Below are 18,097 nucleotides of genomic sequence, written 5' to 3'. Positions count from 1 at the left end.
TTATTTACAAATACAGCAATAAAATAAAAACCTATAACTTTTACAAAAATTATCTGTTATAGTTAATAATTTTCAAGGTTTACAACTTCACTCTCGTTTGGCAACCAAGAAAAAACAGTAACAACAAATATTACAAATACAAAATTGTAAAACCCAAACTTATTTGTCTTTATCTCTACTATATGTGTTTAAAAATGTGCATATTCCAAAAACCTACAAAAATCGGGTTCGAATATATTTACAAAATTAAAAAAAAAAAACCTTTGCAGAGCTATAAACGTTTGTGTTGTACTCGTTAACATTTAATTAAAAAAATATAGTTATCATTAATAATACATTTTTAAACATTTATTCATAACAAACAACATAATGATAATAATATTTATGAATGTGGGGGTTTAAAAGCAGCCACCGGCAGCACACCTCTCTAAACAGATTTCAAAAATACAAAATAATCCAAAAAATGTCTTTAAAATTTTGCAGGGTTTCGTTTCAATACTTGATGGATGATGACTGCACAAAATTTCCATGATCGATTAGTTATTTTGATTGATCAATATGTAAGTAAATTTACACAATTGTTTAAGCAAAATCTTTTGCAAGTTACTAGTTTATGTAATTTCTTTAAGTTAATATTTTAACTGATTAAAAATATTTAAAGAAATTTTATGTCACTATTTATTTCATGGAATCTACATACATATGTACATCATTATTTATTTCCTTCCTACTTATGTATTATTAATAAATTCATTATCATAAAAATGTTTAATCAAATTCTAGACGATTGCGTATTTTCTTAAAATTTTATGCTGCTTTTTGCGTAAATGTATTATGTAGATTTTAGAATTTTTTAATATTCGGTTTAAATTAGCATCTACTTAATTTAGAATATTCTTAGTATTTGCAAAAATATCTGGTGATAAAAACACATTTTTTTTCAATAAAACTTGTTTAATGGATGGATGAACCCTATGTTAGGCAATTTAAATTAAAAATTTTAAAATAAATATTTTGATATTTAAAATTGATTACGAGATTTTTTTAGCATTTTTTTGCAAAAAAGTTAAAAATATAATTTTATAATAATCTGTAGTCTAGTCTATAGTCTAGTTTATAGTCTAGTCTATAGCCTAGTCTATAGTCTAGTCTGTAGTCTAGTCTATAGTCTAGTCTATAGTCTAGTCTATAGTCTAGTCTATAGTCTAGTCTATAGTCTAGTCTATAGTCTAGTCTATAGTCTAGTCTATAGTCTAGTCTAGTCTAGTCTAGTCTATAGTCTAGTCTATAGTCAAGTCTATAGTCTAGTCTATAGTCAAGTCTAGTCTAGTCTATAGTCTAGTCTATAGTCTAGTCTATAGTCTAGTCTATAGTCTAGTCTATAGTCTAGTCTATAGTCTAGTCTAGTCTATAGTCTAGTCTAGTCTATAGTCTAGTCTAGTCTATAGTCTAGTCTAGTCTAGTCTATAGTCTAGTCTAGTCTATAGTCTAGTCTATAGTCTAGTCTAGTCTATAGTCTAGTCTATAGTCTAGTCTATAGTCTAGTCTATAGTCTAGTCTATAGTCTAGTCTATAGTCTATAGTCTAGTCTATAGTCTAGTCTATAGTCTAGTCTATAGTCTAGTCTATAGTCTAGTCTATAGTCTAGTCTATAGTCTAGTCTATAGTCTAGTCTATAGTCTAGTCTATAGTCTAGTCTATAGTCTAGTCTATAGTCTAGTCTATAGTCTAGTCTATAGTCTAGTCTATAGTCTAGTCTATAGTCTAGTCTATAGTCTAGTCTATAGTCTAGTCTATCTATAGTCTAGTCTATAGTCTAGTCTATAGTCTAGTCTATAGTCTAGTCTATAGTCTAGTCTATAGTCTAGTCTATAGTCTAGTCTATAGTCTAGTCTATAGTCTAGTCTATAGTCTAGTCTATAGTCTAGTCTATAGTCTAGTCTATAGTCTAGTCTATAGTCTAGTCTATAGTCTAGTCTATAGTCTAGTCTATAGTCTAGTCTATAGTCTAGTCTATAGTCTAGTCTATAGTCTAGTCTATAGTCTAGTCTATAGTCTAGTCTATAGTCTAGTCTATAGTCTAGTCTATAGTCTATTCTAGTCTAGTGTATAGTCTAGTCTATAGTCTAGTCTATAGTCTAATCTATAGTCTATTCTATAGTCTAGTGTATAGTCTAGTCTATAGTCTAGTCTATAGTCTAGTCTATAGTCTAGTCTATAGTCTAGTCTATAGTCTAGTCTATAGCCTAGTATAAATCCTGGTCTATAATCTGATCTGTGGTCTAGTTTATATTCTAGTCTATTGACTAGTCTCTTCTTTTTTTAGTTTAGTCGTTATTAAATATTCGATTTTTATCGCAAATTTCCGTTTCAAATATCTGACGGTTTAGCAAAACTCTAAATTTTCTTTTAAAATCCCACGACTTTTCACCCTAAATTTTATTTTGCAGAAAAAAATCCAATTTTCCACTAAAATTCCATTTTTTTAAGCGAAATTCTGTTCAAAATATCTGACTTTTCGGCAGTAAACTAAATTTCTTCTTAAAATCCGACTTTTCGCCAAAAATTTGATTTTCAACAAAAATCTGATTTTCCGCTAAAATTTTAGTTTTCAGCAAAAATCTAGTTTTCCAATAAATGTTCGATTTTCCTCCAAAAATTCGAATTTTTACAAAAATTCCGATATTTCACCATAATTTCATTTGAAAAAAATTCTAGCAAAAAGCCCTTGGACCAAATTTTTATAACTTTTAACCTTTAGCACCGGTATTTCCAAATCAAGTGCAATATTTTATGAAAAGTAGTTTACAAATAATTCGTTTAATACCTGTTTATAATTTAAGATTTTTTAATATTGAGAGTAAAAGTGTTGTTTCTTTGCGTTTTCATAAATTCAATTTTAGTCAAACTTGTTTAAAGTTTAAAACAATTTTTATTTGTTTTAAAATATACACCCGTTTATCAACCTATTTAAAATTATGCCGGTTTTACTTTTTTAAATTTCAAGGACATTTAACTCTCTGCTATAAAGCAGATAAAGGTGATTACAATTGCAACATATTTATTGGTTGCGGTTGCTGCTGCTGCTTCTGCCGGCAGCTGCTGAATAAGGTTTTTTTTAAAAGAAATAATAAATTATTAAAGTGTGTATTTCACCTCTAGGTATTGCATTTTTTGTGCAATTTGTTAAATTCCCAGTAAAATATCGTTAATACAAATATCTTTATAAGATTTCTTGCGTGTTTTAAACTGGCTTTAACAAAAGCGGGGAGACTGAAGAAAACAGTGTTAAACATAAGTTTAGAGTTTTTAAAGAAAAGAATTTATATGTATAATATTTTTATTAAGAATGTATTTATAAGTGTTAGTTTCTATTGGCTTAATTACATATTGACTTGATTAAGAAAACATTTCCTGGAATATTTAACCGCAAACATATTAACAATAAAAGTTAGATTCTATTTACGTCAAATGTCAAACAAGTTACCTTTATTATGCAAAAGCGTGTTTTTTATCGTTTTGTAGTTTTACAAAAATATTTACTTTCTTAAAGAATGACACATATTTACGATCATAATCCTAGAATAAAACATGTAATAAATTATAGTTAGACATGGCCGACTATATTTGCACCCAACTTCAACGATTGGTTCCTTATAAAGTTTCATTAAAATAAGTCTTTCAACTTACGTTCGTATAGAAAATCTTTAGTCTTCGCATAGAAAATATTGAGTTTTTCGACTATAGTTTTCGTATGGAGTTTTTGTTTAGAATATACTTAATCTTTCGACTAAAGTTTTCGTTAAGATAATCTTTTGACTAAAAGTTTAATAAAAGAAAACTTTATTCGAAAATCTTTAGTATTTTGACTAAAGTTTTCATATAAAAAATCTTTAGAGTTTTCGTATAGAAAATCTTTAGTCTTTCGAGAAAAGTTTTCATATGGAAAATCTCTAGTTGACGTCGTTAAGGAAGACTTATATTTCGAATAGAATTTTATAAAGATTTAATTTTCAGAACAAAAATTTTATTAAGAAAATCAAATTTTGAAAAATTACAAAACATCAGTCCAACATTACTAATCTCCTTCTCCCTCCCCATCCGCCTGATCACCTTCATCTTCTTGCTTTTGCAGCAGACTTAACTCCGAAGGTGGTAATGAACCCACTTCGGTGTTCTGCAATAGATCAGCATATGTTTCTAAACCCCAATCACAATCACCGATTAAATTCTCTTCCGCCATCGTTTCATACCAATACCAACGTTCTGTATTACCACCCAAAGATTTATTCAGATGTTTACGACGTTCTTGACCACGATGTAAGAATTCCGCATAGTCTATATCATCAAAAGTATCAAAATCATTCATCATATCATTAGCTTCGTTTTCGATAAGTTCATAAGTTTCCACTGTTTGCATAATGTTCTCCACCGATGATTGAATCATATCATTGCGTTGTAGGTCTGGAATTTCTTGTGGATATATACGTAAACGTACTGCTGCTACTTCGTCGCCAACGCGTTTTAGAACATCCGCCAAGGATTGTTTTTTGGCTAGTTCGTATGCTAAACGTTCTTTTTCTAAGGCAGTTTGTTCATTTAGTTGTTTTTCATTGACACGTTTTCGGGACATTAGAATACCCAGGAGACGATTAAGATTTAATTCGTACCATTGTTTTTTCATGCGTTCCGTGTAGGTGGTATGGGTGGCAGGTTCAGCAGCTCTGAAATTATTCATAAATAAAATAAATATTATAATTGAAATCAAAACGATTCTATATATAGATGAGCATAGAAACTAGATCAGAGATGTCGTCTGAATTCATTGATTCTACGTTCTCTTAATTTTTTGTTGAACTTCAATATGATTAAAATTACTTTTTAGCCTCCTCTTCCTCTTTGGCTCTACGATTCGCCATTAGTACAGCTTCCTTTTCAATCCGTTCCATTTCTTTATGGGCCTCCCGTTCTGCTTGCAGTTTTGCTTCTATGAAATCTTTATTCTTTTCATAGTATTTGTGTTCCCAAGCTTGTATTTCCTTTTTGCGTGATTCTTCCTTCAATATATATTGCTTCATATCCTTAAAATTAAAACAAAATCATTTATATTGGAAAGCTTTCTTATAAGCCCAATTTACCTCCACTTCCTGGTTCATAACTTGATATAAACTTTTGGGTAATTTAACCATGCGCAAACTGCTATTGTAATCTCCAATGCCTAATAACTTCTCCGGTTCAGAAGGTTTATGTTCGCAGATATTGGTAACAATACCCCCGCCCAAGGTATCGTTTAAGCAGGCTTCATCATCTCGGGCTTGAAATTAATTCAATATGATATTATTTAAATAATCTTCCTTTTAACTAACCAACTTACACAATATATCCCAAGCCTCCAAACTACCATCGATACGTGTAAGAAACAAAACCGAGGGTCTTGATTCACTCCAGGCCACTGCCGTCAAGTCACTCTGACATTTACGCCAAAATATCGGAGAATAATTGTAGTCCTCTTTCCAAACCGCAAATACAAAACGACCAATCGAAACAAAAAGCCAAGGAAAGAAAGGATTTCGTTTCATCGAAATCACAGGACCATCATGAACTCGAGCAAAATTCAAAGAAGTATTAACCACCTCACGACCATCGGCATCGGCGTAAAGACCCAACCAGTTTAAACGTTCTATGCGGCCATAGTAAGAAGCAGTTATACAAGTTTGCCTTATTTCAGGCACTTCCAATTCCTCGGATTCTATAGCATAATTATAAAGTGATTTAGCCGACTTTCCTTCTCTCTCCTTTAAAAGACATTTAAAGACTGGCGTATCCGCTAATACCGCTGTCAATGGTTCATTGAAGGCCACTGTAAAAATAGGCGCCAAAAATTTGCCCTTATAGGCAGATTCACTTTGTGTTAGTTCTTTTGGTAAATCACGTCTTAAGCCACTGCTAACTTTTTTACCCGCCTGAGAATCTAGATTCCAAAATGCTATAGTACCATCCATAGAACTAGTCATAAAATAACGATATTTAGCTGATTTTCCCGGGTCAGTATAAAGTTTGCCAAACGTATTAATGAAACAATGACTAGCCAGCCAGTATATTGCTGTTATACAGCCCTTTTGAGAATTCTCCAAATTTGATACGGTAGCCGGTGTTACTAGCATTTTTTCATTGATTTGTATGGTCCATTTCAGAAATTCATTCATTAAGACACGGTAGTGTATCTGAGAAGACGAGAGCATTTCTTCATTATCTAATTTTTCGGCACGATTTTGTAAATCCCATAAAATAATTTGACCATTAATGGCTCCTCCTAACAAAATATTCGGTTCATAGGGACAAAATGATAGAGTAATCACTTCCAAAGGGGATTCAAATTCCAGTTTATAATTTAGATTATCACTAAAGCTCCACATTAAAATGGGTTTGGCTTCTAAAACGGCTCGCTGTATGTAGTCATGCTGGGTGCTAACTGTTCTAAAATAGTTTTTAAGAGTTTTAATGTTCTTATACAGTTTTATTAGACTTACTCGATTCTATGGTGGCGGCCGTACTAAAGGTATAAGAGGTTACAATTAGACCTGCTAGAGCAGGATACCAATCGTAACCGCATACATATCTCTGATGACTTTTAGCTATATTGGCAAAACATAGAGTTTCTTCTAGATAGGTAGACGTGTAGTGCATAACACATTTGTCCGATATATAGGGATAGTCATTGCTGAAAGAATATGTTATAAGATAATTTGCCGAATGATCGAACATATGATTTTCTATCTATCTATCTATTTATTTATCTATCTATCTATCTATCTATCTATCTATCTATCTATCTATCTATCTATCTATCTATCTATCTATCTATCTATCTATCTATCTATCTATCTATCTATCTATCTATCTATCTATCTATCTATCTATCTATCTATCTATCTATCTATTTATCTATCTATCTATCTATCTATCTATCTATCTATCTATCTATCTATCTATCTATCTATCTATCTATCTATCTATCTATCTATCTATCTATCTATCTATCTATCTATCTATCTATCTATCTATCTATCTATCTATCTATCTATCTATCTATCTATCTATCTATCTATCCATCGATCTATCGATCTATCGATCTATCGATCTATCTATCTATCTATCTATCTATCTATCTATCTATCTATCTATCTATCTATCTATCTATCTATCTATCTATCTATCTATCTATCTATCTATCTATCTATCTATCTATCTATCTATCCATCGATCTATCGATCTATCGATCTATCGATCTATCGATCTATCGATCTATCTATCTATCTATCTATCTATCTATCTATCTATCTATCTATCTATCTATCTATCTATCTATATATATATATATATATATATATATATATATATATATATATATATATATATATATATATATATATATATATATATATATATATATATATATATATATATATATATATATCTCTATCTATCTATATTATTGTTTAACTTACCGATACATATCAATTTGATTGAATTCCAATGTCTTCAGTAACAATTTAACATTATCAGAAACTTCCGGCGGTGGTTTTGATTCTTTTGACGGCTCTGGAGTAGTAGGTTTACTTATAGGCTTCTCTTTACTTTCTTCTTCTTCAGATTCCTCATCCAAACAATCATCTATATATTAAAACCCTAATAAAAAATCACGGCAACCGAAAATATATTATTTACTCACCCTCCTCGTCTATCTCATACAGATATTGAGCCCAAGCATTTGTGGGAAACGTAGGATCTGTTTGTTGTTCTATATCAATGCGGGGAAATGATGATTGTATGCCTACGGTTATACGACGTCGTGAGACATTTTCGAAACGTGCATTCTCAGCAGGTATCAATTCAACATAACCATCTCTTACATCTTTTGTTAAGCGAAAAGAAAATTCTTTATCAGCCGGTATAGTCAAGGGATAGACAGATTGTATTTCAACATCAACTGGCTCGTGATAACGTTGAGCAATGGTTAAATTAACCTCATCTTCACTGCCAAAGGAAACCCATCTACGAGGCTGTCTCAACAGTCGTTTATTAATGATTAAACGTTCAAATGTCTCCAAATTACGTATTATCGCCAAAGCCAACTTAGCATCAGCTGGATTAACATATAAAACAAAAGGGTCACCTGCCGGAGGTTCTTCCATATCTTGAGTGATTATGGGCACATAACCCACAAGAACATGACTGTCGAGATCATAACCCTGAAAGGCATTATGCAACAATTGACCATTTGACAGATCATCAAATAGATTGTCACGCAATTCTTTATATGGTATCTGTTTCCAGGGAAATTCTTGTGTAACATTAATGCCCACTACTAGATTAAGTAGTTTCTGATTAGCTTCTTTTATAAACATTTCCTGGCAAGTCGGTAAAGTTAATAAAGCATCCCAGGCCATATTGATATCGTAAGAAGATTCCGTCAATTCATTTTCATTTTCCGGCGGTGTCCATTGTAAAACTTGCCGATTTGTTCGTATGAATCTTAAATTTTTTAAAACAGTTATTAGTTATAAAATTATTAAAAAAAAACACTATGTATATGTCGTCTACTTAGTCCTTTCATCTTCTACTGGTTCCGCTGGCGGTTCCTCAGGATTTGTTACCTCGGCCATATTTATTAAATAACAATTTTATTTTTCTTAGATTTTCTTATAATTATTATTTTCTATTGATTTGTTACATTTCTATTACCATTTGATAGATTAGTAAACAAATTTAAATCACCTTGCCAACATAGACAAATTTTTATTATTATTATACACATTCAGTTCCGTTTCCTTTTTCAAACCGTGGGTATTATTATTAGTACACACTTGAGTGCTAATTAATAGGCAATCAACTTTTGTATGAAAAACTATCTTAATGAGTAAGCAGCTATAGAAAAACTATAGAAAACTGTCTTAAAAGCAAGAAACTTTTCTATAGAATACTGGCGTGGTATTCTACCAACTTTTCTATAGAAAACTGGCTTTGTATATAAGCAGCTTTTCTATAGAAAATTGGATTTCTATGCATGCAACTTTCCATAGAAAATTGGCTTGTTATGCAAGCTACTTTTCTATAGAAAATAGGTTTGTTATGCAACCACCTTTCTATAGAAAATTGGCTTGTTATGCAAGTAAAAGGAAATGTTTCTTGAAATGCAAACAAATTTTCTTCTAAAGAAGAAAAAATATAACGCTCGAAAAGGTGCTTGTCATCGTTTTTGTTATCGGCGATCTATCATATCTAACATTAACAATTTGTGTTTTTTTAATCAAGCGTTTTTCAGCTTTTTGACTAAAATCTATATTTTTTTAATGGTGTTATATTAAAATTATTTAGTACTCCTTCCATTTTGTTCATTATCTATAATTTAATTAGTAAATTAAATAAAAAAATTAAACAGAAAATGTTAATGTTGTACCAATATTGTTGTACTGTGTTTTTAATCGCTACAATTATGAATTTTTAACTTTTAATTTAGTGGTTTTTGCTACTAAAAACATAACAACACTATTGAGAGATGTCATCAAATGGTCTGAAAAGAGACAGCTATAGGAACTTTTAATAGAGACAACAATAATTTTAATGATTAATTGTAAAACTCGCAAAAAGTTAGAAAAAGTTGTAGTTTTTGTGTGCTCCCATAAAAATATGTTAATTTAAGTACTTAAAACCTCGAAAAAATTTATAATTTTATAATAAATAGTTAAAAGAAGGTATATAGCACCTCGGTGAATAGAAATTTTAATGTTGAACAAAAAATTTAACGAGAAAAAGTGAATTTTCTTTGTGTGAAAAAATTGCATATGTACAATATCAAAGGTGCAGCAGGGCAATCAATGCTGCGGCAGTGAAGTTGACGTCAACGTTTTTCTTTTGTCATATAGGAAATTTACATACAAACTTGAATATGTTAAATGGTATTGACGCAGTTATTAGAGGCAGTCCCATTTTTGTTATCAATTTCTTATAGGAAAATTTACATTATATTGACATGGAATAAATGAAGATTTGTAGAAACAGACAGCCTTTGCTGCAAACTGCATTGCGCACAAACAGCGCTGTAATGAACACCACCAACACAGGAAGAAGTTATTGATTATTTTTCTTGGTATTCTCATAAAAAAAGTCAAAGAAAATGTTTTTCAAAATGTTAAAAGAAAAGGTTTTTGCTTTATAAGAAATTTATTTGAGAATAGTTTTTTATTCAAATTTGTGTGATTAATTAATGATCAAAAACAAGTGGAGAAAATATTGGTAACAAAAGTGTTTTTGTAATACAATGATGACATCATCATTAAAGCCTTATTTAACCCATTTTAAAGTTACGCCTTTAAATTGTTAAGAACATAAATGTTTATTTTTTGTTTGTATAAATTAAAATTTGTGAATTAATTATATTGGATCGCGATATTATTAAAACAGTTATATTCTTACATTAAAATTTTAAACATTTTATTCGGAATTATTACTTTAATTAAACTGTTAATTTTTTTAATTTCGATATACATAGACCCAGTTCTCTATTGAACCTTTAGGGAACCATTCTTCCGGTACTTTCGATATTCAATTCCTTAGAGGTCTGTTGTCTACATAAGTATATCAATATTTTTATGCCTTTTTCTATATCAATAAAGTGAAATGATTGGTTAAAAAAGCTGTTTTGAAATTAAATTGTATTCCTAAACTGATGTATAACGTGCCCCAAAGTACTTTGCAGCTAAAGCTTTAAAGCACTTGATAAACCCAACAATGTACCTAAAAACTAGTTCTAGAAATTAAGGTGATATCACTAGCAAAAATAGCTTATTTATTACTAGACTAGAAGTCTCTTCTCGGATATATTTTAACTAATTTAGACTTAATTATAATAAAGAAATCTTTGTAATCAAAAATTTATTTAATATAATTTCAGATTATAAAAATCCTCTTAACTAACTTCTACACACAAAGCCTGTAAAAAAGAAAACCAACAAATTCTAATTTCATCATTACCACCAATTGTCACAAAACACAAACAGTTACCAACAAAATGGATCGTAAAGCAGAATTAGAACGTAAAAAAGCACGCTTGGCAGCTTTGCGTGAAGAAAAGGACAGGCGTCGTCGTGAAAAGGAAATGAAAGATATGGAAGAAGTATCAGTACGAGCTGATAAAGATCAAAGAAAGTAAGTACAATTATTAAAAGGCAAAACAAATATCACTATATATTTTAATAATTTACAGAGATTTAGATGAAATGCTTTCTTCTTTGGGTGTTGCACCCGTTTCCGAAGTGCTCACCTCTTTGTCATCAGTTAATTCATTAAATTCGGATAATTCAAATACTCAAACACCCGATGCTAGTTTGCAAACAAATATGAATGGTCCCAGGTATAATTTATCACTTATTTTTTATATTTTTTTGAAAATAAATATTTATATGGAATATTTTTGTTTGTTTTAGTGCCGGCAAAAAACCATTAAATTTGAGTGTTTACAGTGTTCAAGCTACTAACATTCCACCAAAAGAAACTCTTACCTATTCAAAACAAACCCAAACCAATAGTAGTGGTGGTCATGAACGTGATGGTACGTATTTTTATATTATTCTTTGTTTTCCTTTATATAGAGTTTCGTTACTAAATTTATGTTTTCTTAACAAGTTCCCTTTTTATTAAGTATTTTATATACATACTAACTTTTTTAAAATATGGAATGTGTTTTTTTTTTTCGTTTTGACCTGTTTATGTAATGCTATTTCTTATTATTGCTCATGTTTTCATATTCATATTCCTTGTGCATTTTCATAATTCTATATTTAGAAATGAGTACACGTACACTTCTAAATTGAATATGATTTGCTTAATATGTAAATGATTTTTTATAACTGCATTGGCTATTATAAATGGAATCTTTTTAGAAAATATGTAATTTTTCGTTTTCAAATCTTTTGTATGAAACAGTTAATTTCAATTACAAAACATTAGTTTCCATCTAAAAGTTATCCCTTTTCTTGTCTTTATTATGGAATTATAAGCCAATTTGAACAATTTAGCTGCTCTGTTTTTAACATTTTAATACCAGTTGCTCTGATTTTGTAATGTCTTCATACAAATGTTAGGGATTGTTTGCATATCGTTGTTTAATTTGAAAAAAATGTTTTTCTATAACAACTGATTGCTGCAGTTTAGAAATCATAAAAGTTCATCGATTTATTTTTATTTGTTGAAAAAATTTTTGAATTTATTTAAATCCCTAGAAATTTTATATTATTTTTACAATTATTATTTACTATATAATATAAATTATGTAACGCTAGGATAAATGATTGTTGTTTAAAATCGACACCTTTGGAACTTGTTCTAGTTCTCGTTCATTTCATGTTTAGTCCAGTTCTAGTTCATTTCATGTTTAGTCCAGTTCTAGTTCATTTCATGTTTAGTCCAGTTCTAGTTCATTTCTACTACAGTTCTAGTAAGGTTCTAGTTCATTTCTAGTCCTGTTCAAGTTTAGTTCTATTTTAGTCATTATTCATATAATCATTATTCTATATCAATTCTAGTTCAGTTCTAATTCAGTTCCAGTTCAGTTCTAGTTCAGTTTTAGTTCAGTTCTAGTTCAGTTCTAGTTCAGTTCTAGTTCAGTTCTAGTTCAGTTCTAGTTCAGTTCTAGTTCAGTTCTAGTTCAGTTCTAGTTCAGTTCTAGTTCAGTTCTAGTTCAGTTCTAGTTCAGTTCTAGTTCAGTTCTAGTTCAGTTCTAGTTCAGTTCTAGTTCAGTTCTAGTTCAGTTCTAGTTCAGTTCTAGTTCAGTTCTAGTTCAGTTCTAGTTCAGTTCTAGTTCAGTTCTAGTTTCTAGTTCAGTTCTAGTTCAGTTCTAGTTCAGTTCTAGTTCAGTTCTAGTTCAGTTCTAGTTCAGTTCTAGTTCAGTTCTAGTTCAGTTCTAGTTCAGATCTAGTTCAGTTCTATTTCAGTTCTAGTTCAGCTCTAGATCAGTTCGAGTTCAGTTCTAGTTCAGTTTTGGTTCAGTTCTAGATCAGTTCTAGATCAGTTCTAGTTCAGTTCTAGTTCAGTTCTAGTTCAGTTCTAGTTCAGTTCTAGTTCAGTTCTAGTTCAGCTCTAGATCAGTTCTAGTTCAGTTCTAGTTCAGTTCTAGTTCAGTTCTAGTTCAGTTCTAGTTCAGTTCTAGTTCAGTTCTAGATCAGTTCTAGTTCAGTTCTAGTTCAGTTCTAGTTCAGTTCTAGTTCAGTTCTAGTTCAGTTCTAGTTTAGTTCTAGTTCAGTTCTAATTCAATTCTAATTCAGTTATAATTTAGTTCTATTTCTGTTATAGTTTAGTTCTATTTCCGTTGTAGTTCAGTTCAAATTCTATTATAGTTTAGTTCTATTTTAGTTCTATTTCTGTTCTTGTTCCTTAAGCTAGAATTTGGATTGTGGTTTGCCCTTCTTTAAAATTTTTTAACCAACACGTCGCCATCCAATAGCTTCTGTTAAGCTACATATATGCAATTTATAAACGTGTTATTTTTGAAACAACAAATTTTTTCGGGGGAGTTTACTTCGTCTAGTAATAATTTTTATCCCATAATTTTAATCATTATTTATGTATGAAAATGTTTAGCATGTTTTTTTATAATCATTAATAACCTATAAGTCCAAAATGTTTAATATTAATAATGTTATAAAACAACAAAGTTGTTAAAAAGGGAATACTAGAATACTACTAAAATATTTATTACTCTATAATAATGATAACAATATGGAATAGTTTTAGACAAAGAAAGGCAATGCTTGATTTGATTTAAATATTATTGATCTTTTTCCAAAATATATTATTTTCCTATAATTTCCCTTTCTAACAACTTTAGTTTATAACCAAGTAAAGTAAGTTTTGTATTGTAGCTGTTGGATTTAAATGCTAAAATTTCTATTTAAAACCTACCAACCTTTTCCCTCCTTCGCCTAACAATATTATCTAAGCAAACAAAAATTATTTTAAAATTAAATGAAAAACGTAGTGAAATAAAATAACAAATACAGTTCTTTCTTGCCACTCCTCACCTCTGTCAGGATATATGGAGGATTGGTGGAGACCACGCAAAGGTACTGGTAAAAATACTAATAATTATTTTTAATTAATTATCAATATAAAAACATACTACTATAACTACTAATACACTATTTATTATAATTGTTTTTTTTTTTTTTAAGTTACCGGCATTTATTTTGAAGTTAACTTCTTTTATTATCTTTTTTATATAGATTTACTTTTATTAAATGCACAAATATTCATTTATTTTATTAAGTACATATTTAAAAAAAAAAGCTTGACATTTTCTTTATTAAGTATTATAAACACTATTTCTAAAAGGACAATAAACCAAAAGGGATTTCATTAGTTAACAAAAATAAGGAAATCGTTAAATTAATTATTTAACAATAAATTTTTATTATTCTTACACAATTCAGCTACGTCTTAAAACTTTACCAGAAGCGGTTTTTGGCAATTCATTTAGAAATTGATTGACACCTTTTTCAAATTTACACATCTTTAAAGAGTTTGATCATTAGTAAATAGTTTTATTATATTTAAACCAATTACTCATTTAAACTGCTGTTCTCTTTGAATTTCTTTAAAAAGTTCTGTTAATTTTGGTTCCCCTAGCAAATAATCGTTAGTTGTATAAATCACTGTAGACTATATTCTTCCAAGGCAGCTTTTACTTTACCATAAATATCACCATTACAAAACATTAATTTGGGTTTTGTTATTGAATAAATATGTTTAATATCTTCTGTAAATAGAACTCAAATTAATCCGTTGTACTTATAACTAGACCTCTAAATAGACAACCAAATACTAAACATGCCAAATAATCACTATTTCCAGCACATATGTATAGCCACAATTTCACCTTGTTTTATATTTAATTCCTCTAAATATTGAGCCTCACATATGGATAATAATAGTATGTCTTTATTCCTATGCTCTTTGTCTGTAGTATAAGAAATCTTTAGAAATTTTCAACAATTAATGCTAAATATTTTATAGTTTTCTATACAAATCTTTTAAATACCTGTCCTATACTTTCCGGATCTCTTTGTAAACACTCTAATATTACTTTTCTTATTGAGCTGTATTTGCCATATTGTAGATTTGTTTTAACTCCACTCCAGATTTTCTCCTCTTTATTGTAGATAGTTTTCTTTTCATTACTCCCAAGACATGATATCATTGTTATTTTAGCCTCGGCATAGAATTATTATCTTAACAGATTATATCAAATATTAATAACAAACACAACTATGTACAAATGGGAACAAGTCCCTAAATTTTTCATCCTTTTCCAAAGCAAATATAATTACAATAGATATTATTCGAATAAATTACTCAACAAAGAGATGATCTTACTGGACTTGGATTTTTCTTAATAATGAAGCTTTGATTTAATTTTACAGTAACAACAGTAACAAAAATTTTTGGAAAATTATTTTTAAACTTTCATGAAATTTAAAGTATTTTTTTAATGTAATTTGTGATATTTTCCAAAATTCGAACTTAAGTTCGAAAGCTTTTTATTTTGAAAATATTTCTGTTTTATAATAAACCTTAACTAACATGATGTGTTGCTTAAAATTAATTTCTGACATTTTGTCGTGTTGATTTAATTGTGTAGATGTACTGATTGTTTTATTGGATATAGTACTAGTTCAAGTAGTTCAAAGTATTGTAACTACCAAACCTAAATGAAAGAGTTGGGCTTTTTTTTAATTATAATTTTATAATTGAAACCATAGACAACTGGTCTATAGGCTGAACTACAGCTTGATCTATAGTCTGAACTATCGAATTGTCTATAGTCTGAACTATAGTGTGAACTATGGAGTGGTCTATAGTCTGAACTTTAGACTAGTCTATAGTCTGAACTATAGACTGGTCTATAGTCTAAACTATAGACATGTATAAACTATAGTCTGATTTATAGTTTGAACTATTGAATGGTCTATAGTCCGAGTTATATACAGGTTCATAGTCTGAACTATAAACTGATCTATAGTCTGAACTATAAACTGATCTATAGTCTCAACTATAAACTGGTCTATAGTCTGAGCTATAGACTGGTCTATAGTCTGAGCTATAGACTGGTCTATAGTCTGAGCTATAGACTTGTCTATAGTCTGAACTATAGACTTGTCTATAATCTCATCTATACATAGGTCTATAGACTGTTGTGTAGCCTGAACTATAGATTGGTCTATAGTTTTAACTATAGACTAGTCCATAGTCAGAACAATAGACTAGTCTATAGCCTGAACTATAGACTGGTCTATAGTCTGAACTATAGACTGGTCTATAGCCTGAACTATAGACTGGTCTATAGTCTGAACTATAGACTGGTCTATAGTCTGAACTATAGACTGGTCTATAGTCTAAACTATAGACATGTCTAAAGTCTAAACTATAGACTGATCTATAGTTTGAACTAATGATTGGTCTATAGTCTGAGTTATATACTATATACTGGTCAATAGTCTGAACTATAGACTGGCCTATAGTCTGAACTATAGACTGGTCAATAGTCTGAACTATAAACTGATCTATAGTCTGAACTATAAACTGATCTATAGTCTGAACTATAAACTGATCTATAGTCTGAACTATAAACTGGTCTGTAGTCTGAGCTATAGACTGGTCTGTAGTCTGAGCTATAGACTGGTCTATAGTCTGAGCTATAGACTTGTCTATAATCTCATCTATACATAGGTCTATAGCCTGAACTATAGACTGTTGTGTAGCCTAAACTATAGACTGGTCTATATTCTGAACTATATAGTATTATATAGTTTAAACTATAGATTGATATCTATGGTTCTGTTCTATATTCTGAACTATATACTATTATATAGTCTAAACTATAGTTAGATATCTATGGTAACTGTTCTATGGTCTGAACTATAGTCTGAACTAAAGACTATGATCTATATGTACTCTTATGAATTACAGTCCGAATTATAATCTATTTAGGTTTGGTAGTAAATAAATTTAGTTAAGAAATTTGAACTCCTATTCTAATTCGAAGCATTTATTTTTTTGAAAGAAATTAGATCTAAAGAAGGCTGCAAGAACAGAAGCAGTAAATGTTTCACAAAATATTTTTTGTTCACAGGAAGTTCCTTCCATTTAGTTTTCTTTTCAACTCGAATATTTCTCTAGTCAAATATACTTTTATGTTTTAAAGAAAAATAATATTTAAAGACTTTTGAGATTAATATTAATAACAACTATGTAAATTTTCATTCAAAATCTTTTGGGTTTTAAGATATTTTCAACTTAATAAATTTGAAATTTTGCCAATTTGGTTTATTGTTCAAATAATACAATATATTTTTGTACATACTAAAAGTACACTGAAAGTAATTTTATGTTTTTTTTTTTGCAATAATTGTTCTTTTTGTTATAAATTAATTACTAATTGAAAATTATTTCTTTTTCTTCTGTTTTGTTTCTGTGTTCCAGCTCATGCTACGGATTATTATGGTGAGTTTGATTTGTGTAAATTTGTAAACGATTGTAGATTTATGTAGATTTTTTGTTTAATTTAGTTTAGTTTGTTTGATTTTTTTTTTTTGTTTATCAATATGTGTGTAGTTTATTAGTTTTGATTTCTTTTAGCAAATATTATTTGTTTTCAAATACTTCTTTTAGTTTCTATACAAATTTGATTTCCTTAGCTTAGTAAAATGTTTATAATATAAATATTGTTTTTTTGTTTCGTTTTAATTTTTTTTTAAACTTCTTCTAAATATTGTTAACAGCAACAATGTTAACAATTTAAACAAATTTTCTTAATAATTTTATAAATATAATTATTTTTAATTTTGTATATAATATAAAATGCATAAACGTATAGAAAACAAAAAGTCACCAACAAAGATTTATATTTTTCTCCACCCATTTTTTTTATAATTTCAATTGACAAATTAACATATAAACAACTATTTAATTTCGTTATTAGTTTTAAACAGAAGTTTTAGCAGTTAAATAAACAGCAATTTCATAATCGTTTGCACACAAAGTG

General features: G+C 29.2%; 2 protein-coding genes across 18 annotated transcripts in view; one reads left to right on the top strand and one right to left on the bottom strand.

Moving 5' to 3' along the window:
* Positions 1-541: 541 nt before the first annotated feature.
* LOC119602722 (cytoplasmic dynein 1 intermediate chain) overlaps positions 542-18,097 on the top strand; it is a 29,837-nt gene continuing 12,281 nt past the window's right edge. For 5 of the 17 annotated variants that reach the window (XM_037954391.1, XM_037954390.1, XM_037954387.1 and 2 more), the window contains exons 1-6: positions 9,585-9,755; positions 10,955-11,208; positions 11,267-11,413; positions 11,487-11,611; positions 14,058-14,120; positions 17,536-17,556. In XM_037954391.1, coding sequence (XP_037810319.1) covers positions 11,072-11,208; positions 11,267-11,413; positions 11,487-11,611; positions 14,058-14,120; positions 17,536-17,556 — 493 coding nt within the window. In that variant the 5' untranslated portion in view covers positions 9,585-9,755; positions 10,955-11,071. Of the gene's footprint in view, positions 561-9,567; positions 9,756-10,954; positions 11,209-11,266; positions 11,414-11,486; positions 11,612-14,057; positions 14,121-17,535; positions 17,557-18,097 lie in introns of those variants that run through there. The other 12 variants (XM_037954400.1, XM_037954399.1, XM_037954397.1 and 9 more) reach the window with 5 other exon arrangements.
* On the bottom strand, positions 4,079-8,737 carry LOC119602739 (dynein intermediate chain 3, axonemal). Its single transcript, XM_037954421.1, has 8 exons — positions 8,605-8,737; positions 7,733-8,535; positions 7,509-7,674; positions 6,531-6,721; positions 5,375-6,472; positions 5,139-5,314; positions 4,879-5,081; positions 4,079-4,724 (listed from the first exon to the last, which is right to left on the bottom strand). The coding sequence occupies exons 1-8, from the start codon at positions 8,664-8,666 to the stop codon at positions 4,079-4,081; spliced, it is 3,345 nt and encodes a 1,114-aa protein (XP_037810349.1). The 5' UTR covers positions 8,667-8,737.

This window comes from Lucilia sericata, unplaced genomic scaffold, assembly GCF_015586225.1.
Source record: "Lucilia sericata isolate MDLA Ls3-8-SP2 unplaced genomic scaffold, ASM1558622v1 Contig000250F_arrow, whole genome shotgun sequence".
Lineage (NCBI taxonomy): Eukaryota > Metazoa > Arthropoda > Insecta > Diptera > Calliphoridae > Lucilia > Lucilia sericata.
Note: the sequence above shows the minus strand (reverse complement) of the source record. Positions and strands in the feature narration are given on the sequence as shown.

What these genes read in the sequence shown, in the direction of transcription:
- LOC119602739 (XM_037954421.1), bottom strand. Translation starts at nt 8,666, where the DNA reads ATGGCCGAGGTAACAAATCCTGAGGAACCGCCAGCGGAACCAGTAGAA. An exon ending in TTATGAACCAGGAAGTGGAG is followed by an intron (nt 5,082 to 5,138) that starts GTAAATTGGGCT and finishes TTTAATTTTAAG; the next exon opens with GATATGAAGCAATATATATT. An exon ending in GAGGAAGAGGAGGCTAAAAA is followed by an intron (nt 4,725 to 4,878) that starts GTAATTTTAATC and finishes GAATAATTTCAG; the next exon opens with AGCTGCTGAACCTGCCACCC.